General features: G+C 58.8%; 1 protein-coding gene across 1 annotated transcript in view; it reads left to right on the forward strand.

Moving 5' to 3' along the window:
• Positions 1–231: 231 nt before the first annotated feature.
• LOC139241263 (dynactin subunit 1-like) overlaps positions 232–21,439 on the forward strand; it is a gene marked incomplete at its 3' end in the record, with an annotated part of 128,837 nt that continues 107,629 nt past the window's right edge. Inside the window, exons 1-3 of the mRNA XM_070869914.1 lie at positions 232–484; positions 1,010–1,091; positions 9,163–9,194. Coding sequence (XP_070726015.1) covers positions 254–484; positions 1,010–1,091; positions 9,163–9,194 — 345 coding nt within the window. The remainder of the gene's footprint in view (positions 485–1,009; positions 1,092–9,162; positions 9,195–21,439) is intronic.

Consider the following 21,439-nt stretch of genomic DNA (forward strand, 5'->3'; position numbering starts at 1 on the left):
CCTCGGTCTCCCTCCCTCCCTCTCTCCCCCTCCCCCCCTCTCTCTCCCCTCCCCCTCCCCCCCTCTCTCCTCCCCCTCCCCCCCCTCTCTCTCCCCCCCTCCCCCCTCTCTCTCCCCCTCCCCCCTCTCTCTCCCTCTCTCTCCCCCTCCTCTCTCTCTCCCCCCCCCCCCCCTCTCTCTCCCCCTCCCGGGTTGTGAGCCTGCGTGACATGTTGTGTTGTGTTTGCAGACTCCGCACTCGAGCAGTATCAGGATGAGTGGCGAGGGGAGCAGCGGCAAGCCCCTGAAGGTGGGATCGCGGGTGGAGGTGATCGGGAAGGGACACCGAGGCACTGTTGCCTATGTTGGTGCCACGATGTTTGCCTCCGGGAAGTGGGTTGGCGTGATCCTGGACGATGCCAAGGGCAAGAATGACGGGACAGTGCAAGGCAAGCGGTACTTCACCTGTGAGGACAGCCACGGCATCTTCGTACGCCAGTCACAGGTACACACCGCACAGGCCCTGCTGAGTGTGGGAGGGAGGGAGGGAAGGGGCGGGGGCAGGGGCTGGTGGAATCCGGGTCTGGGGGAGATTGTGTTGGGGGATTTATGGGGTACGGATGGTGGGGTGTTTTAGGGGCGAGGAGTTTTTGGGGTACAGATGGTGGGGTGATTTAGGGGCGTGGGTTTCGGCGTACGGATGGGGGATTTGGGGGTGCGGGCGGCGGGAGATTTTCGGGGCACGGTTGGTGGGAGGATTTTCGGGGTACGGATGATGGGGGCAATATTAGGGGTACGGATGGTGTTTTTTTTCGGGGTGCGGGCGGTGGGATTTTCGGGGTACGGGTGGCAGGGGATTTTCGGGGTACGGATGGCAGGGGAATATTCGGGGCACAGGTGGTGGGATCTTTGGGGTACGGGTGGCGGGAGATTTTCGGGGTACGGATGGCGGGGTGAATATTCGGGGTACGGGTGTTGGGGGTCGATTTTCGGGGTGCTGGGGATGACGTCTGTGCTGATTCTGTTTCAGATCCAGGTTGTAGACAATGGGGGCGATACCACCTCCCCTGAGACCCCGCAGGAACCTTCTGCCTCAAAGGTCCCCAAACGAGGTAGGAGTTGCGTTCTCATGGTGGGCCATCAGCTGCATTGCCTGCCATGGTTAAATAGCCTGCCAATTCTGAGTCTAGCTCCACGTATGACACATAGCCAGTTGGATAATAATAACTTTTATTTATTTAACAAGCGCCTTAAACGTAATAAAACGTCCCAAGGCGGTTCACAACAGTCTTACAACACGTTGGATATTGACCATTGAGGAGAAAGAGGGAAAAAACAGAAATGTAAAAGGTTAAAGGCTCGGATCCAAAGCGGCAGACAAAATGTGCACTTAGGTAGACACGGGAAAAAACACACACAATTCAAATTGCATTGTAAATAATACAGTAAGGAGTATACAATAGTGACATCAGTATAATAAATATTAATTATAATTAAACAAAATTATATAATATATACAATAATTATAAATTAAATGAGAAACTCAGCAATTGAAGCAAATTAATTCGGTTTTTAGCTTTCTTCAAAATTCATTCCCTGTCCAGTGATTGAATTAATGGAAGAACCAATCACCGCCCTCCATCATTGTGATGTTATACTGTTACTTTTTCTTTCTGATTTTGTGAGCGGAGGGGTCAGAGGGCACCCCTCCCCCCAACCGGGGGCTGAATGTGAGCGGAGAGGTCAGAGGGCACTCCTCCCCCCAGCCATGGGCTGAACGTGAGCGGAGGGGTCAGAGGGCAGCCGCCCCCCAACCGTGGGCTGAATGTTAGCGGAGGGGTCAGAGGGCGCGGAGGGGTCTGAAATCCGGACTCCCCCACCTCGGCCGCCCGACCTCCCCCTGGCCTGACCTCCGGCCGCCCGACCTCCCCCTGGCCTGACCTCCGGCCGCCCGACCTCCCCCTGGCCTGACCTCCGGCCGCCCGACCTCCCCCTGGCCTGACCTCCGGCCGCCCGACCTCCCCCTGGCCTGACCTCCGGCCGCCCGACCTCCCCCTGGCCTGACCTCCGGCCGCCCGACCTCCCCCTGGCCTGACCTCCGGCCGCCTGACCTCCCCCTGGCCTGACCTCCGGCCGCCCGACCTCCCCCTGGCCTGACCTCGGCCGCCTGACCTCCCCCTGGCCTGACCTCCGGCCGCCTGACCTTCCCCGTCCTCTGGCGGCCTGACGAAACCCCCCGACCGACCTCCAGCGGCCCGACCGACCCTGTGACCGACCTCAGCTTGACCTCTAGTGGGCAGACCGAGCCCCCGCCCCCCCCCCCCATCCCAACCTCCGGCAGTATAACCAACCCCCCTCCCCTGCCTCCCTCAGCCCAGGCAAAGACGTTCCAAAATCCGGGACTATCCAGAATGGCCTCAGACCCGATTTCGGACATCGCGCCTGTAACAGACTTGATGAGCTCACAGACAGCCTGGTGAAATGGGCAGGCACACGGCAGATGCAATTCAGTGTGGATCAGTGCGAAGTGATACACTTCGGGAGAAACAGCACGGAGTTGCAGTATCATTGAAATGGTTCGAAAGCAAAGTACTGAGGATGCTGGAATCTGAAATGAAAACTGAAAATGCTGGAAATCTCAGCGGGTCAGGCTGCAGCTGTGGAGAGAGAAACCGAGTTACGTTGCAGGTCGAGGGTCATTGACCTGAAACGTTAACTCTGTTTCTCTCGCCACACCTGCTGATTGCTGCCAGCACTTTTGGTTTTCATTGAATCTACATGGTCCTATTTTGAAGGGGTACAAGGGCAGAAGGACCTGGGGGTGTGGATTCACAATCTTTGAACGTGTAAGGGCAAGTTGAGAAGACAGGTAAGAAAGCACATGGGCCCTTGGCTTTGTAAACAGCGACATTGAAAACAGGAACAAGGAGTTCAGGCTAAACCTTTACACATCACTGGTCAGGCGCCAGGTGGAGGATTGAGTCCGATTCTGGGCACCACACGTCAGGAAGCACCTGCAGAGGTACATAAGGACGAGACCGGGGAATTAGTGATGGGGAACATGGAGATGGCAGAAACTCTGAACAAATATTCTGTATCAGTCTTTATGATAGAGGACACTAACAATATTCCGACAGTGGATAGTCTAGGGTTTATGGGGGGGAGGAACTTAACACAATCACAATCACTAAGGAGGTGGTACTCAGTAAGATAATGGGACTAAAGTCAGATAAATCCCCTGGACCTGATGACCTGCATCCTAGGGTCTTAAGAGAAGTAGCGGCAGGGATAGTGGATGCATTGGTTGTAATTTACCAAAATTCCCTGGATTCTGGGGAGGTCCCAGCAGATTGGAAAACCGCAAATGTAACGCCCCTATTTAAAAAAGGAGGCAGACAAAAAGCAGGAAACTATAGACCAGTTAGTCTAACATCTGTGGGTGGGAAAATGTTGGAGTCCATTATTAAAGAAGCAGTAGCAGGACATTTGGAAAAGCATAATTCAGTCAGACAGAGACAGCATGGATTTATGAAGGGGAAGTCATGTTTGACAAATTTACTGGAATTCTTTGAGGATGTAACAAACAGGATGGATAAAGGGGAACCAGTGGATGTGGTGTATTTGGACTTCCAGAAGGCATTTGACAAGGTGCCATATAAAAGGTTACTGCACAAGATAAAAGTTCAGAGGTTGGGGGTAATATATTAGCATGGATAGAGGATTGGCTAACTAACAGAAAACAGAGAGTCGGGATAAATGGTTCATTCTCGGGTTGGTAAACAATAACTAGTGGGGTGCCACAGGGATCAGTGCTGGGACCCCAGTTATTTACAATCTATATTTACGAGTTGGAAGAAGGCACCGAGTGTTAACGTAGCCAAGTTTGCTGACAATACAAAGATGGGAGGAAAAGCAATGTGTGAGGAGGACACAAAAAATCTCCAAAAGGACATAGACAGGCTAAGTGAGTGGGCAAAAATTTGGCAGATGGCGTTAGAGTATAAGAGTAAGCTTGCAGGGAACATAACAACTGACTGCAAAAGCTTCTATAGATATGTGAAGAGAAAAAGATTAGTGAAGACAAATGTAGGTCCCTTGCAGTCAGAATCAGATGAATTTATAATGGGGAACAAAGAAATGGCAGACCAATTGAACAAATACTTCACGAAGGAAGACACAAATAACCTTCCGGAAATACTAGGGGATCGAGGGTCTAGTGAGAAGGAGGAACTGAAGGAAATCCTTATTAGTCAGGAAATTGTGTTAGGGAAATTGATGGGATTGAAGGCTGATAAATCCCCGGGGCCTGATAGTCTGCATCCCAGAGTACTTAAGAAAGTGGCCCTAGAAATAGTGGATGCATTGGTGATCATTTTCCAACAGTCTATCGACTCTGGATCAGTTCCTATGGACTGGAGGGTAGCTAATGTAACACCACTTTTTAAAAAAGGAGGGAGAGAGAAAACGGGGAATTATAGATCGGTTAGCCTGACATCAGTAGTGGGGAAAATGTTGGAATCAATTATTAAAGATTGTAATAGCAGCGCATTTAGAAATCAGTGACAGGATCGGACCAAGTCAGCATGGATTTATGAAAGGGAAATCATGCTTGACAAATCTTCTGGAATTTTTTGGGGATGTAACTAGTAGAGTGGATAAGGGAACACCAATGGATGTGGTGTATTTGGACTTTCAAAAGGCTTTTGACAAGGTCCCACACAAGAGATTGGTGTGCAAAATCAAAGCACATGGTATTGGGAGTAATGTACTGACGTGGATAGAGAACTGGTTGGCAGACAGGAAGCAAAGAGTAGGAATAAACGGGTTCTTTTCAGAATGGCAGGCAGTGACTAGTGGGGGACTGCAAGGTTCAGTGCTGGGACCCCAGCTATTTACAATATATATTAATGAGTTAGACGAAGGAATTGAATGTAATATCTCCAAGTTTGCAGATGACACTAAGCTGGGTGGCGGTGTGAGCTGTGAGGATGATGCTAAGAGGCTGCAGGGTGACTTGGACAGGTTCGGTGAGTGGGCAAATGCATGGCAGATGCATTTTAATGTGGATAAATGTGAGGTTATCCACTTTGGTGGCAAAAACAGGAAGGCAGAATATTATCTGAATAGCAACAGATTAGGAAAAGGGAAGGTGCAACGAGACCTGGGTGTCTTGGTACATCAGTCATTGAAGGTTGGCATGCAGGTACAGCAGGCGGTGAAGAAGGCAAATGGCATGTTAGCCTTCATAGCTAGGGGATTTGAGTACAGGAGCAAGGAGGTCTTACTGCAGTTGTACAGGGCCTTGGTGAGGCCTCACCTGGAATATTGTGTTCAGTTTTGGTCTCCTAATCTGAGGAAGGACGTTCTTGCTATTGAGGGAGTGCAACGAAGGTTCACTCGACTGATTCCCGGGATGGCAGGAATGACATATGAAGAAAGACTGGATCGACTCGGCTTATATTCACTGGAATTTAGAAGAATGAGAGGGGATCTCATAGAAACATATAAAATTCTGACGGGACTGGACAGGTTAGATGCAAGAAGAATGTTCCCAATGTTGGGGAAGTCCAGAACCAGGGGACACAGTCTAAGGATAAGGGGTAGGCCATTTAGGACTGAGATGAGGAGAAACTTCTTCACTCAGAGAATTGTGAACCTGTGGAATTCTCTACCACAGAAAGTTGTTGAGGCCAGTTCGTTAGATATATTCAAAATTATTAGTCGGGAAATTGTGTTGGGGAAGTTGATGGGATTGAAGGCCGATAAATCCCCAGGGCCTGATGGACTGCATCCCAGAGTACTTAAGGAGGTGGCCTTGGAAATAGCGGATGCATTGACGGTCATTTTCCAACATTCCATAGACTCTGGATCAGTTCCTATGGAGTGGAGGGTAGCCAATGTAACCCCACTTTTTAAAAAAGGTGAGGCCTCACTAAGGCCCTGTACAACTGCAGTAAGACCTCCCTGCTCCTATACTCAAATCCCCTAGCTATAAAGGCCAACATACCATTTCCCTTCTTCACCGCCTGCTGTACCTGCATGCCAACTTTCAATGACTGATGAACCATGACACCCAGGTCTCGTTGCACCTCCCCTTTTCCTAATCTACCGCCATTCAGATAATATTCTGCCTTTGCGTTTTTGCCACCAAAGTGGATAACCTCACATTTATCCACATTATACTGCATCTGCCATGCATTTGCCCACTCACCTAACCTGTCCAAGTCACTCTGCAGCCTCTTAGCATCCTCCTCACAGCTCACACCGCCACCCAGTTTAGTGTCATCTGCAAACTTGGAGATATTACACTCAATTCCTTCATCTAAATCATTAATGTATATTGTAAATAGCTGGGTCCCAGCACTGAGCTCAGCGGCACCCCACTAGTCACTGCCTGCCATTCTGAAAAGGACCCGTTTATCCCGACTCTCTGCTTCCTGTCTGCTTCCTGTTCCGTATCCACGTCAGTATATTACCCCCAATACCATGTGCTTTAATTTTGCACACTAATCTCTTGTGTGGGACCTTGTCAAAAGACTTCTGAAAGTCCAAATACACCACATCCACTGGTTCTCCCTTGTCCACTCTACTAGTTACATCCTCAAAAAATTCCAGATGATTTCCCTCTCATAAATCCATGCTGACTTGGACCTATCATGTCACCTCTTCCCAAATGCACTGCTATGAAATCCTTAATAATTGATTCCATCATTTTACCTGCTACTGATGTCAGGCTGACCGGTCTATAATTCTCTGTTTTCTCGCTCCCTTTTTTTAAAAAAAGTGGTGTTACATTGGCTACCCTCCAGTCCATAGGAACTGATCCAGAGTCAATAGAATGTTGGAAAATGATCACCAATGCATCCACTATTTCTAGGGCCACTTCCTTAAGTACTCTGGGATGCAGCCTATCAGGCCCTGGGGATTTATCGGCCTTCAATCCCATCAATTTCCCTAACTCCATTTCCTGACTAATAAGGATTTCCTTCAGTTCCTCCTTCTCACTAGACCCTCGAACCCCTAGTATTTCCGGAAGGTTATTCGTGTCTTCCTTCGTGAAGATCGATCCAAAGTATTTGTTCAACTGGACCGCCATTTCTTTGTTCCCCATTATAAATTCACCTGAATCTGACTGCAAGGGACCTACGTTTGTCTTCACTAATCTTTTTCTCTTCACATATCTATAGAAGCTTTTGCAGTCAGTTTTTATGTTCCCAGCAAGCTTCCTCTCATACTCTATTTTCCCCTCCTAATTAAACCCTTTGTCCTCCTCTGCTGAATTCTAAATTTCTCCCAGTCCTCAGGTTTGTTACTTTTTCTGGCCAATTTATATGCCTCTTCCTTGGATTTAACACTATCCTTAATTTCCCTTCATAGCCACGGTTGAGCCACCTTCCCCGTTTTATTTTTACTCCAGACAGGGATGTACAGTTGTTGAAGTTCATCCATGTGATCTTTAAATGTTTGCCATTGTCTATCCACCGTCAACCCTTTAAGTATCCTTTTCCAGTCTATTCTAGCCAATTCATGCCTCATACCATCGAAGTTACCTTTCCTTAAGTTCAGGATCCTAGTTTCCGAATTAACTGTGTCACTCTCCATCTTAATAAAGAATTCTACAATATTATGGTCACTCTTCCCTAAGGGGCCTCGCACAAGGTTGCTAATTAGTCCCTTCCCATTACACATCGCCCAGTCTAGGATGGCCAGCTCTCTGGTTGGTTCCTTGACATATTGGTCAAGAAAACCATCCGCAACACACTCCAGGAAATCCTCCTCCACTGCATTGCTACCAGTTTGGTTAGCCCAGTCTATATGTAGATTAAAGTTGCCCATGATAACTGCTGTACCTTTATTGCACGCATCCCTAATTTCTTGTTTGATGCTGTCCCCAACCTCACTACTACTGTTTGGTGGTATGTACACAACTCCCACTAGCGTTTTCCGCCCTTTGGTATTCCGCGACTCCACCCATACCGATTCCACATCATCTAGGCTAATGTCCTTCCTTACTATTGCATTAATTTCCTCTTCAACCAGCAACGCCACCCCACCTCCTTTTGCTTCCTGTCTATCCTTCCTGAATGTTGAATATCCCTGGATGTTGAGTTCCCAGCCTTGGTCACCCTGGAGCCATGTCTCCGTAATCATAATTATATCATAATCGTTAATAGCTGCCTGCGCAGTTAATTCATCCATCTTATTTCAAATAGTCCTTGCATTAAGCACAGAGCCTTCAGGCTTGTCTTTTTAACACTCTTTGTCCATTTAGAATCTTGCTGTAATGTGGCCCTTTTTGTTTTTTGCCTTGGGTTTCTCTGCCCCCCACTTTTACTATTCTCCTTTCTATCTTTTGCTTCTGCCTCCATTTTATTTCCCTCTGTCTCCCTGCATAGGTTCCCATCCCCCTGCCATATTAGTTGAACCCCTCCCCAACAGCACTAGCAAACACTTCCCCTCGGACATTGGCCTTCCTGATCACTTGCCGTACCTGCATACTATCCTTTTGTGTTTCATGCACAAGTAACCCCCAGGTCCCACTGTACTGCGGCACTTTGCAATCTTTCTCCATTTAAATAATTACTTGCTCTTCGATTTTTTTCTGCCAAAGTGCATAACCTCACACTTTCCAATATTATACTCCATCTGCCAAATGTTTGCCCACTCACTGAGCCTGTCTATGTCCTTTTGCAGATTCCAGAGGGGAAATGAGAAACGATTTCTTCACACTCAGGGTTGTTAAGACCTGGAGCGCATCCCCTGAAAGGGAGGTGGAATCCGATTCCCAGGGAGCTTTCAAAGGGCAACTGGACCATGTGAAGAGCAGGAAGTGGCAGGGTTCCGGGGAGAAGCAGGGTGTGGGACTAATCAGACAGAAACATAGAAAATAGGTGTCGGGAGTAGGATATTCGGCCATTCGAGCCTGCACCACCATTCAACAGGTCTTGCCAAGAGCCGGTACAGGCCCGATGAGCCTACTGGCCTTGTGTGTGCTGTTAGGGTGTATGCCTGTGCTGGAGCTGTGTCGGCGAAGGCCATGAGCTCTACAGCAGGCAGTGAGACAGGAGCAAGCTCAGACCTCTGCTCAGCTCGCAAGCAAGGTCTTTGAGCTGGAATGGGCAAACACCAGGTCTCGGGGTGGAGTGTTGTCCTTAACCAACTTTATTTATTTATCTTTTACAGAGATAACTGAGACTCCCAAAAGCAGCAAGCTGGTGAGTAAATTGGACTGAAGTTCTGCAGCCAGCAATTCCTGCCGACTGAGCCAATTCTCCCCTTGTAGCCAGTGAAGATGTTTCTCTTGTCCCACACAGCCATGTTACCCCACTGCACGGTGACACGTAGCACTTAGACACACAACACACACAGGCTCAGCACCAGACCCCAGCCTGGAGAGCAGAGTGTCAGAGGACAAGGCGGACAAATCACTGACAGACCGAGGCCTGGCTGACAATTCCCGGTCACATGGCATCGGCAGACTCTGCCTTGTGCAATTCCTTCAACAGGACATTTGGCACAAACCCAGCGCGTCACTGCATCGCTCCGCCCCGACTCCCGTTCCGTGCCCCGACTCCCGGTCCGTGCCCCGACTCCCGGTCCGTGCCCCGACTCCCGTTCCCTGCCCCGACTCCCGTTCCCTGCCCCGACTCCCGTTCCGTGCCCCGACTCCCGTTCCGTGCCCCGACTCCCGGTCCGTGCCCCGACTCCCGGTCCGTGCCCCGACTCCCGGTCCGTGCCCCGACTCCCGGTCCGTGCCCCGACTCCCGTTCCGTGCCCCGACTCCCGTTCCGTGCCCCGACTCCCGTTCCGTGCCCCGACTCCCGTTCCGTGCCCCGACTCCCGGTCCGTGCCCCGACTCCCGGTCCGTGCCCCGACTCCCGGTCCGTGCCCCGACTCCCGTTCCGTGCCCCGACTCCCGTTCCGTGCCCCGACTCCCGTTCCGTGCCCCGACTCCCGTTCCGTGCCCCGACTCCCGGTCCATGCTGTAATTTAACTATAAATCTGCCCAAGTCCAAGATCAGCACTATCCTACGTTCAGACGTGGTGCGGTGAGTCATTAACCTCTCGTGCTGCTGAGTACACTCGTGGATCGTTGTAATATTAACCTCTGACCTTTAACCTTTGATTCATGCAGCGAGGAGCAAAGCCTAAAAAGGTGGCGCATGTTTGTCTCTGTGTATGTGGTTCATCCGCTATCTGCATGGGGGCCTCCCTGGGCATGGGGGCCTCCCTGGGCATGGGGGCCTTCCTTGGGCATGGGGGCCTTCCTTGGGCATGGGGGCCTTCCTTGGGCATGGGGGCCTTCCTTGGGCATGGGGGCCTTCCTTGGGCATGGGGGCCTTCCTTGGGCATGGGAGCCTTCCTTGGGCATGGGGGCCTTCCTTGGGCATGGGGGCCTTCCTTGGGCATGGGAGCCTTCCTTGGGCATGGGGGCCTTCCTTGGGCATGGGGGCCTTCCTTGGGCATGGGAGCCTTCCTTGGGCATGGGGGCCTCCCTGGGCCATGGGGGCCTCCCTGGGCATGGGGGCTTCCCTGGCCATCTGGGCTTCCTTGGCCATCTGGGCTTCCTTGCCCATGAGGGCTTCCTTGGCATGGTTTCTGTCTGATACCGTCTGTCGGCAAGGCCGAGAGGGAACTGCACTGACTTTTTGTGAAAAGAATCAATGAAAGGATTGCGGATGGGGGTCGGATAGAATCGACATGGTGCGAGGGGAGGGACCTCCACACGTGTAGTGAGCACGGTGCGAGGGGAGGGACCTCCACACGTGTAGTGAGCACGGTGCGAGGGGAGGGACCTCCACACGTGTAGTGAGCACGGTGCGAGGGGAGGGGGAGGGGCTCCACACGTGTAGTGAGCACGGTGCGAGGGGAGGGACCTCCACACGTGTAGTGAGCACGGTGCGAGGGGAGGGGGAGGGGCTCCCCACGTGTAGTGAGCACAGTGCGAGGGGAGGGACCTCCACACGTGTAGTGAGCACGGTGCGAGGGGAGGGGCTCCCCACGTGTAGTGAGCACGGTGCGAGGGGAGGGACCTCCACACGTGTAGTGAGCACGGTGCGAGGGGAGGGACCTCCACACGTGTAGTGAGCACGGTGCGAGGGGAGGGGCTCCCCACGTGTAGTGAGCACGGTGCGAGGGGAGGGACCTCCACACGTGTAGTGAGCACGGTGCGAGGGGAGGGACCTCCACACGTGTAGTGAGCACGGTGCGAGGGGAGGGGCTCCCCACGTGTAGTGAGCACGGTGCGAGGGGAGGGACCTCCACACGTGTAGTGAGCACGGTGCGAGGGGAGGGGCTCCCCACGTGTAGTGAGCACAGTGCGAGGGGAGGGGCTCCCCACGTGTCGTGAGCACGGTGCGAGGGGAGGGACCTCCACACGTGTAGTGAGCACGGTGCGAGGGGAGGGACCTCCACACGTGTAGTGAGCACAGTGCGAGGGGAGGGACCTCCACACGTGTAGTGAGCACAGTGCGAGGGGAGGGGGAGGGGCTCCCCACGTGTAGTGAGCACAGTGCGAGGGGAGGGACCTCCACATGTGTAGTGAGCACGGTGCGAGGGGAGGGGCTCCACACGTGTAGTGAGCACAGTGCAAGGGGAGGGGCTCCACACGTGTAGTGAGCACAGTGCGAGGGGAGGGGCTCCACACGTGTAGTGAGCACAGTGCGAGGGGAGGGGGCTCCACACGTGTAGTGAGCACGGTGCGAGGGGAGGGACCTCCACACGTGTAGTGAGCACGGTGCGAGGGGAGGGGGAAGGGCTCCACACGTGTAGTGAACACAGTGCGAGGGGAGGGGGAGGGGCTCCCCACGTATAGTGAGCACGGTGCGAGGGGAGGGACCTCCACACGTGTAGTGAGTACAGTGCGAGGGGAGGGACCTCCACACGTGTAGTGAGCACAGTGCGAGGGGAGGGACCTCCACACGTGTAGTGAGTACAGTGCAAGGGGAGGGGCTCCACACGTGTAGTGAGCACAGTGCGAGGGGAGGGGCTCCACACGTGTAGTGAGTACAGTGCGAGGGGAGGGACCTCCACACGTGTAGTGAGCGTAGTGCGAGGGGAGGGACCTCCACACGTGTAGTGAGCACAGTGCGAGGGGAGGGACCTCCACACGTGTAGTGAGTACAGTGCAAGGGGAGGGGCTCCACACGTGTAGTGAGCACAGTGCGAGGGGAGGGGGAGGGGCTCCACACGTGTAGTGAGTACAGTGCGAGGGGAGCGACCTCCACACGTGTAGTGAGCACGGTGCGAGGGGAGGGGGAGGGGCTCCACACGTGTAGTGAGCACGGTGCGAGGGGAGGGGGAGGGGCTCCACACGTGTAGTGAGCACAGTGCGAGGGGAGGGGGAGGGGCTCCACACGTGTAGTGAGCACGGTGCGAGGGGAGGGGGAGGGGCTCCACACGTGTAGTGAGCACAGTGCGAGGGGAGGGGAGGGGCTCCACACGTGTAGTGAGCACGGTGCGAGGGGAGGGACCTCCACACGTGTAGTGAGCACAGTGCGAGGGGAGGGGCTCCACACGTGTAGTGAGCACAGTGCGAGGGGAGGGGCTCCACACGTGTAGTGAGCACAGTGCGAGGGGAGGGACCTCCACACGTGTAGTGAGTACAGTGCGAGGGGAGGGGCTCCACACGTGTAGTGAGCACAGTGCGAGGGGAGGGGCTCCACACGTGTAGTGAGCACGAGGGGAGGGACCTCCACACGTGTAGTGAGCACGGTGCGAGGGGAGGGACCTCCACACGTGTAGTGAGTACAGTGCGAGGGGAGGGACCTCCACACGTGTAGTGAGCACGGTGCGAGGGGAGGGACCTCCACACGTGTAGTGAGTACAGTGCGAGGGGAGGGACCTCCACACGTGTAGTGAGCACGGTGCGAGGGGAGGGACCTCCACACGTGTAGTGAGTACAGTGCGAGGGGAGGGACCTCCACACGTGTAGTGAGCACGGTGCGAGGGGAGGGACCTCCACACGTGTAGTGAGTACAGTGCGAGGGGAGGGACCTCCACACGTGTAGTGAGCACAGTGCGAGGGGAGGGACCTCCACACGTGTAGTGAGTACAGTGCAAGGGGAGGGGCTCCACACGTGTAGTGAGCACAGTGCGAGGGGAGGGGGAGGGGCTCCACACGTGTAGTGAGCACAGTGCGAGGGGAGCGGGAGGGGCTCCACACGTGTAGTGAGTACAGTGCGAGGGGAGGGGCTCCCCACGTGTAGTGAGCACAGTGCGAGGGGAGGGGGAGGGGCTCCACACGTGTAGTGAGCACAGTGCGAGGGGAGGGGGAGGGGCTCCCCACGTGTAGTGAGCACAGTGCGAGGGGAGGGGAGGGGCTCCCCACATGTAGTGAGCACAGTGCGAGGGGAGGGGCTCCCCACGTGTAGTGAGCACAGTGCGAGGGGAGGGGCTCCACACGTGTAGTGAGCACAGTGCGAGGGGTGCGGGAGGGGCTCCACACGTGAGGTGAGCACGGTGCGAAGGGAGGGGAGGGGGCTCCACACGTGTAGTGAGCACAGTGCGAGGGGAGGGGGAGCGGCTCCACACGTGTAGTGAGCACGGAGGGGAGGGGCTCCCCACGTGTAGTGAGCACAGTGCGAGGGAGGGGGCTCCACACGTGTAGTGAGCACAGTGCGAGGGGAGGGGAGGGGCTCCCCACGTGTAGTGAGCACAGTGCGAGGGGAGGGGAGGGGCTCCCCACGTGTAGTGAGCACAGTGCGAGGGGAGGGGGAGGGGCTCCCCACGTGTAGTGAGCACAGTGCGAGGGGAGGGGGAGGGGCTCCCCACGTGTAGTGAGCACGGTGCGAGGGGAGGGGGAGGGGCTCCACACGTGTAGTGAGCACAGTGCGAGGGGAGGGGGAGGGGGCTCCACACTTGTAGTGAGCACAGTGCGAGGGGAGGGGCTCCCCACGTGTAGTGAGCACGGTGCGAGGGGAGGGGCTCCCCACGTGTAGTGAGCACACTGCGAGGGGAGGGGAGGGGCTCCACACGTGTAGTGAGCACGGTGCGAGGGGAGGGGGAGTGGCTACCCACGTGTAGTGAGCACAGTGCGAGGGGAGGGGAGGGGCTCCACACGTGTAGTGAGCACAGTGCGAGGGAAGGGGAGGGGCTCCACACGTGTAGTGAGCACGGTGCGAGGGGAGGGGGAGGGGCTCCATACGTGTAGTGAGCACAGTGCGAGGGGAGGGGGAGGGGCTCCACACGTGTAGTGAGCACAGTGCGAGGGGAGGGGCTCCACACGTGTAGTGAGCACAGTGCGAGGGGAGGGGAGGGGGCTCCACACGTGTAGTGAGCACAGTGCGAGGGGAGGGGAGGGGGCTTCACACGTGTAGTGAGCACGGTGCGAGGGGAGGGGCTCCGCACGTGTAGTGAGCACAGTGCGAGGGGAGGGGGAGGGGCTCCCCACGTGTAGTGAGCACAGTGCGAGGGGAGGGGCTCCACACGTGTAGTGAGCACGGTGCGAGGGGAGGGGGAGGGGCTCCCCACGTGTAGTGAGCACAGTACGAGGGGAGGGGCTCCCCACGTGTAGTGAGCACGGTGCGAGGGGAGGGGCTCCCCACGTGTAGTGAGCACGGTGCGAGGGGAGGGGCTCCACACGTGTAGTGAGCACAGTGCGAGGGGAGGGGAGGGGCTCCCCACGTGTAGTGAGCACAGTGCGAGGGGAGGGGAGGGGCTCCCCACGTGTAGTGAGCACAGTGCGAGGGGAGGGGGAGGGGCTCCCCACGTGTAGTGAGCACAGTGCGAGGGGAGGGGGAGGGGCTCCCCACGTGTAGTGAGCACGGTGCGAGGGGAGGGGGAGGGGCTCCACACGTGTAGTGAGCACAGTGCGAGGGGAGGGGGAGGGGGCTCCACACGTGTAGTGAGCACAGTGCGAGGGGAGGGGCTCCCCACGTGTAGTGAGCACGGTGCGAGGGGAGGGGCTCCCCACGTGTAGTGAGCACAGTGCGAGGGGAGGGGAGGGGCTCCACACGTGTAGTGAGCACGGTGCGAGGGGAGGGGGAGTGGCTACCCACGTGCAGTGAGCACAGTGCGAGGGGAGGGGGAGGGGCTACCCACGTGTAGTGAGCACAGTGCGAGGGGAGGGGAGGGGCTCCACACGTGTAGTGAGCACGGTGCGAGGGGAGGGGGAGGGGCTACCCACGTGTAGTGAGCACGGTGCGAGGGGAGGGGCTCCCCACGTGTAGTGAGCACGGTGCGAGGGGAGGGGCTCCACACGTGTAGTGAGCACAGTGCGAGGGGAGGAGCTCCACACGTGTAGTGAGCACGGTGCGAGGGGAGGGGGAGGGGCTCCACACGTGTAGTGAGCACAGTGCGAGGGGAGGGGCTCCCCACGTGTAGTGAGCACAGTGCGAGGGGAGGGGGAGGGGCTCCCCACGTGTAGTGAGCACGGTGCGAGGTGAGGTGCTCCACACGTGTAGTGAGCACAGTGCGAGGGGAGGGGGAGGGGCTCCCCACGTGTAGTGAGCACAGTGCGAGGGGAGGAGCTCCACACGTGTAGTGAGCACGGTGCGAGGGGAGGGGGAGGGGCTCCACACGTGTAGTGAGCACAGTGCGAGGGGAGGGGCTCCACACGTGTAGTGAGCACAGTGCGAGGGGAGGGGGCTCCACACGTGTAGTGAGCACGGTGCGAGGGGAGGGGCTCCACACGTGTAGTGAGCAGAGTGCGAGGGGAGGGGGCTCCACACGTGTAGTGAGCACGGTGCGAGGGGAGGGGCTCCCCACGTGTAGTGAGCACGGTGCGAGGGGAGGGGAGGGGCTCCCCACGTGTAGTGAGCACGGTGCGAGGGGAGGGGCTCCCCACGTGTAGTGAGCACGGTGCGAGGGGAGGGGCTCCCCACGTGTAGTGAGCACAGTGCGAGGGGAGGGGCTCCCCACGTGTAGTGAGCACGGTGCGAGGGGAGGGGGAGGGGCTTCCCACGTGTAGTGAGCACAGTGCGAGGGGAGGGGAGGGGCTCCCCACGTGTAGTGAGCACAGTGCGAGGGGAGGGGCTCCCCACATGTAGTGAGCACGGTGCGAGTGGAGGGGAGGGGCTCACCACGTGTAGTGAGCACAGTGCGAGAGGAGGGGAGGTGCTCCACACGTGTAGTGAGCACAGTGCGAGGGGAGGGGGAGGGGCTTCCCACGTGTAGTGAGCACAGTGCGAGGGAAGGGGAGGGGCTCCAAACGTGTAGTGAGCACAGTGCGAGGGGAGGGGAGGGGCTTCCCACGTGTAGTGAGCACAGTGCGAGGGGAGGGGAGGGGCTCCCCACGTGCAGTGAGCACAGTGCGAGGGAAGGGGAGGGGCTCCACACCTGTAGTGAGCACAGTGCGAGGGGAGGGGCTCCCCACGTGTATTGAGCACGGTGCGAGGGGAGGGGCTCCACACGTGTAGTGAGCACGGTGCGAGGGGAGGGGGAGGGGCTCCACACGTGTAGTGAGCACAGTGCGAGGGGAGGGGGAGGGGCACCACACGTGTAGTGAGCACGGTGCGAGGGGAGGGGGAGGGGCTCCACACGTGTAGTGAGCACGGTGCGAGGGGAGCGGCTCCCCACGTGTCGTGAGCACGGTGCGAGGGGAGGGGCTCCCCACGTGTAGTGAGCACGGTGCGAGGGGAGGGGCTCCCCACGTGTAGTGAGCACGGTGCGAGGGGAGGGGAGGGGCTCCACACGTGTAGTGAGCACAGTGCGAGGGGAGGTGAGGGGCTCCACACGTGTAGTGAGCACAGTGCGAGGGGAGGGGCTCCACACGTGTAGTGAGCACAGTGCGAGGGGAGGGGAGGGGGCTCCCCACGTGTAGTGAGCACGGTGCGAGGGGAGGGGAGGGGGCTCCACACGTGTAGTGAGCACAGTGCGAGGGGAGGGGAGGGGGCTCCACACGTGTAGTGAGCACGGTGCGAGGGGAGGGGCGGGGCTCCACACGTGTAGTGAGCACGGTGCGAGGGGAGGGGCTCCACACGTGTAGTGAGCACGGTGCGAGGGGAGGGAGAGGGGCTCCCCACGTGTAGTGAGCACAGTGCGAGGGGAGGGGCTCCACACGTGTAGTGAGCACAGTGCGAGGGGAAGGGGAGGGGGCTCCACAAGTGTAGTGAGCACGGTGCGAGGGGAGGGGCTCCACACGTGTAGTGAGCACAGTGCGAGGGGAGGGGAGGGGCTCCACACGTGTAGTGAGCACAGTGCGAGGGGAGGGGAGGGGCTCCACACGTATAGTGAGCACGGTGCGAGTGGAGGGGGAGGGGCTCCCCACGTGTAGTGAGCACAGTGCGAGGGGAGGGGCTCCACACGTGTAGTGAGCACGGTGCGAGGGGAGGGGGAGGGGCTCCACACGTGTAGTGAGCACAGTGCGAGGGGAGGGGCTCCACACGTGTAGTGAGCACGGTGCGAGGGGAGGGGCTCCCCACGTGTAGTGAGCACGGTGCGAGGGGAGGGGCTCCCCACGTGTAGTGAGCACGGTGCGAGGGGAGGGGCTCCCCACGTGTAGTGAGCACGGTGTGAGGGGAGGGGGCTCCACGTGTAGTGAGCACAGTGCGAGGGGAGGGGAGGGGCTCCACACGTGTAGTGAGCACAGTGCGAGGGGAGGGGGAGGGGCTCCCCACGTGTAGTGAGCACAGTGCGAGTGGAGGGGCTCCACACGTGTAGTGAGCGCGGTGCGAGGGGAGGGGAGGGGCTCCACACGTGTAGTGAGCACAGTGCGAGGGGAGGGGGAGGGGCTCCACACGTGTAGTGAGCACAGTGCGAGGGAAGGGGAGGGGCTCCACACGTGTAGTGAGCACAGTGCGAGGGGAGGGGAGGGGCTTCCCACGTGTAGTGAGCACAGTGCGAGGGGAAGGGAGTGGCTCCCCACGTGTAGTGAGCACAGTGCGAGGGAAGGGGAGGGGCTCCACACGTGTAGTGAGTACAGTGCGAGGGGAGGGGAGGGGCTCCACACGTGTAGTGAGCACAGTGCGAGGGGAGGGGGAGGGGCACCACACGTGTAGTGAGCACAATGCGAGGGGAGGGGCTCCCCACGTGTAGTGAGCACAATGCGAGGGGAGGGGAGGGGCTCCACACGTGTAGTGAGCACAATGCGATGGGAGGGGCTCCCCACGTGTAGTGAGCACGGTGCGAGGGGAGGGGCTCCCCACGTGTAGTGAGCACGGTGCGAGGGGAGGGGCTCCCCACGTGTAGTGAGCACGGTGCGAGGGGAGGGGCTCCCCACATGTAGTGAGCACAGTGCGAGGGGAGGGGAGGGGGCTCCAAAAGTGTAGTGAGCACGGTGCGAGGGGAGGGGAGGGGAGGGGCTCCACACGTTTAGTGAGCATGGTGCGAGGGGAGGGGGAGGGGCTCCCCACGTGTAGTGAGCACAGTGCGAGGGGAGGGGCTCCACACGTGTAGTGAGCACGGTGCGAGGGGAGGGGGAGGGGCTCCACACGTGTAGTGAGCACAGTGCGAGGGGAGGGGGCTCCACACGTGTAGTGAGCACTGTGCGAGGGGAGGGGGCTCCACACGTGTAGTGAGCACAGTGCAAGGGGAGGGGGAGGGGCTCCACACGTGTAGTGAGCATGGTGCGAGGGGAGGGGGAAGGGGCTCCACACGTGTAGTGAGCACAGTGCGAGGGGAGGGGGAGGGGCTCCCCACGTGTAGTGAGCACAGTGCGAGGGGAGGGGAGGGGCTCCACACGTGTAGTGAGCACAGTGCGAGGGGAGGGGAGGGGCTCCACACGTGTAGTGAGCACAGTGCGAGGGGAGGGGGAGGGGCTCCCCACGTGTAGTGAGCACAGTGCAAGGGAGGGGGAGGGGCTCCACACGTGTAGTGAGCATGGTGCGAGGGGAGGGGACGGGCTCCACACGTGTAGTGAGCACAGTGCGATGGGAGGGGAGGGGCTCCACACGTGTAGTGAGCACAGTGCGATGGGAGGGGAGGGGCTCCCCACGTGTAGTGAGCACAGTGCGAGGGGAGGTGAGGTGCTCCACACGTGTAGTGAGCACAGTGCGAGGGGAGGGGCTCCACACGTGTAGTGAGCACAGTGCGAGGGGAGGGGCTCCACACGTGTAGTGAGCACAGTGCGAGGGGAGGGGAGGGGGCTCCCCAAGTGGAGTGAGCACAGTGCGAGGGGAGGGGCGGGGCTCCACACGTGTCGTGAGCACAGTGCGAGGGGAGGGGCTCCCCACGTGTAGTGAGCACAGTGCGAGGGGAGGGGAGGGGCTCCCCACGTGGAGAGAGCACAGTGTGAGGGGAGGGGTAGGGGCTTCCCACGTGTAGTGAGCAGAGTGCGAGGGGAGGGGGCTCCACACGTGTAGTGAGCACGGTGCGAGGGGAGGGGGAGGGGCTCCCCACGTGTAGTGAGCACGGTGCGAGGGGAGGGGAGGGGCTCCCCACGTGTAGTGAGCACGGTGCGAGGGAAGGGGCTCCCCACGTGTAGTGAGCACGGGGCGAGCGGAAGGGAGGGGCTCCCCACGTATAGTGAGCACGGTGCGAGGTGGAGGGTCTCCCCACGTGTAGTGAGCACAGTGCGAGGGGAGGGGAGGGGCTCCCCACGTGTAGTGAGCACAGTTCGAGGGGAGGGGAGGGGCTCCCCACGTGTAGTGAGCACAGTGCGAGGGGAGGGGGAGGGGCTCCACACGTGTAGTGAGCACAGTGCGAGGGGAGGGGGAGGGGCTCCCCACGTGTAGTGAGCACGGTGCGAGGGGAGGGGGAGGGGCTCCCCACGTGTAGTGAGCACGGTGCGAGGGGAGGGCGAGGGGCTCCACACGTGTAGTGAGCACAGTGCGAGGGGAGGGGAGGGGCTCCACACATGTAGTGAGCACAGTGCGAGGGGAGGGGGAGGGGCTCCACACGTGTAGTGAGCACGGGGCGAGGGGAGGGAAGGGGGCTCCCCACGTGTAGTGAGCACGGTGCGAGGGGAGAGGCTCCACACGTGTAGTGAGCACAGTGCGAGGTGAGGGGGAGGGGGCTCCCCACGTGTAGTGAGCACAGTGCGAGGGGAGGGGGAGGGGCTCCACACGTGTAGTGAGCACAGTGCGAGGGGAGGGGAGGGGCTCCACACGTGTAGTGAGCACGGTGCGAGGGGAGGGGCTCCACACGTGTAGTGAGCACGGTGCGAGGGGAGGGGAGGGGGCTCCACACGTGTAGTGAGCACGGTGCGAGGGGAGGGGCTCCACACGTGTAGTGAGCACTGTGCGAGGGGAGGGGGCTCCACACGTGTAGTGAGCACAGTGCGAGGGGAGGGGAGGGGGCTCCACACGTGTAGTGAGCACGGTGCGAGGGGAGGGGCTCCACACGTGTAGTGAGCACGGTGCGAGGGGAGGGGCTCCACACGTGTAGTGAGCACAGTGCGAGGGGAGGGGGAGGGGCTCCACACGTGTAGTGAGCACAGTGCGAGGGGAGGGGGAGGGGCTTCCCACGTGTAGTAAGCACAGTGCGAGGGGAGGGGAGGGGCTCCCCACATGTAGTGAGCACGGTGCGAGGGGAGGGGGAGGCGCTTCCCATGTGTAGTGAGCACAGTGCGAGGTGAGGGGAGGGGCTTCCCACGTGTAGTGAGCACAGTGGGAGGGGAGGGGCTCCACACGTGTAGTGAGCACAGTGCGAGGGGAGGGGAGGGCCACCACACGTGTAGTGAGCACGGTGCGAGGGGAGGGGGAGGGGCTCCCCACGTGTAGTGAGCACGGTGCGAGGGGAGGGGCTCCCCACGTGTAGTGAGCACGGTGCGAGGGGAGGGGCTCCCCACGTATAGTGAGCACGGTGCGAGGGGAGGGGCTCCCCACGTGTAGTGAGCACGGTGCAAGGGGAGGGGCTCCACACGTGTCGTGAGCACGGTGCGAGGGGAGGGGCTCCACACGTGAAGTGAGCACGGTGCGAGGGGAGGGGGAGGGGCTCCACACGTGTAGTGAGCACAGTGCGAGGGGAGGGGGAGGGGCTCCCCACGTGTAGTGAGCACGGTGCGAGGGGAGGGGCTTCCCACGTGTAGTGAGCACGGTGCGAGGGGAGGGGAGGGGCTCCCCACGTGTAGTGAGCACAGTGCGAGGGGAGGGGAGGGGCTCCACACGTGTAGTGAGCACGGTGCGAGGGGAGGGGAGGGGGCTCCACACGTGTAGTGAGCACAGTGCGAGGGGAAGGGGATGGGCTTCCCACGTGCAGTGAGCACAGTGCGAGGGGAGGGGAGGGGCTTCCCACGTGTAGTGAGCACGGTGCGAGGGGAGGGGCTCCACACGTGTAGTGAGCACAGTGCGAGGGGAAGGGGATGGGCTTCCCACGTGCAGTGAGCACAGTGCGAGGGGAGGGGAGGGGCTTCCCACGTGTAGTGAGCACGGTGCGAGGGGAGGGGCTCCCCACATGTAGTGAGCACGGTGCGAGGGGAGGGGCTCCCCACATGTAGTGAGCACGGTGCGAGGGGAGGGGCTCCACACGTGTAGTGAGCACAGTGCGAGGGGAGGGGAGGGGGCTCCACAAGTGTAGTGAGCACAGTGCGAGGGGAGGGGCTCCACACGTGTAGTGAGCACGGTGCGAGGGGAGGGGCTCC

The sequence above is a fragment of the Pristiophorus japonicus genome, unplaced genomic scaffold (genome assembly GCF_044704955.1).
Source record: "Pristiophorus japonicus isolate sPriJap1 unplaced genomic scaffold, sPriJap1.hap1 HAP1_SCAFFOLD_1013, whole genome shotgun sequence".
Classification (NCBI taxonomy): Eukaryota; Metazoa; Chordata; class Chondrichthyes; family Pristiophoridae; genus Pristiophorus; species Pristiophorus japonicus.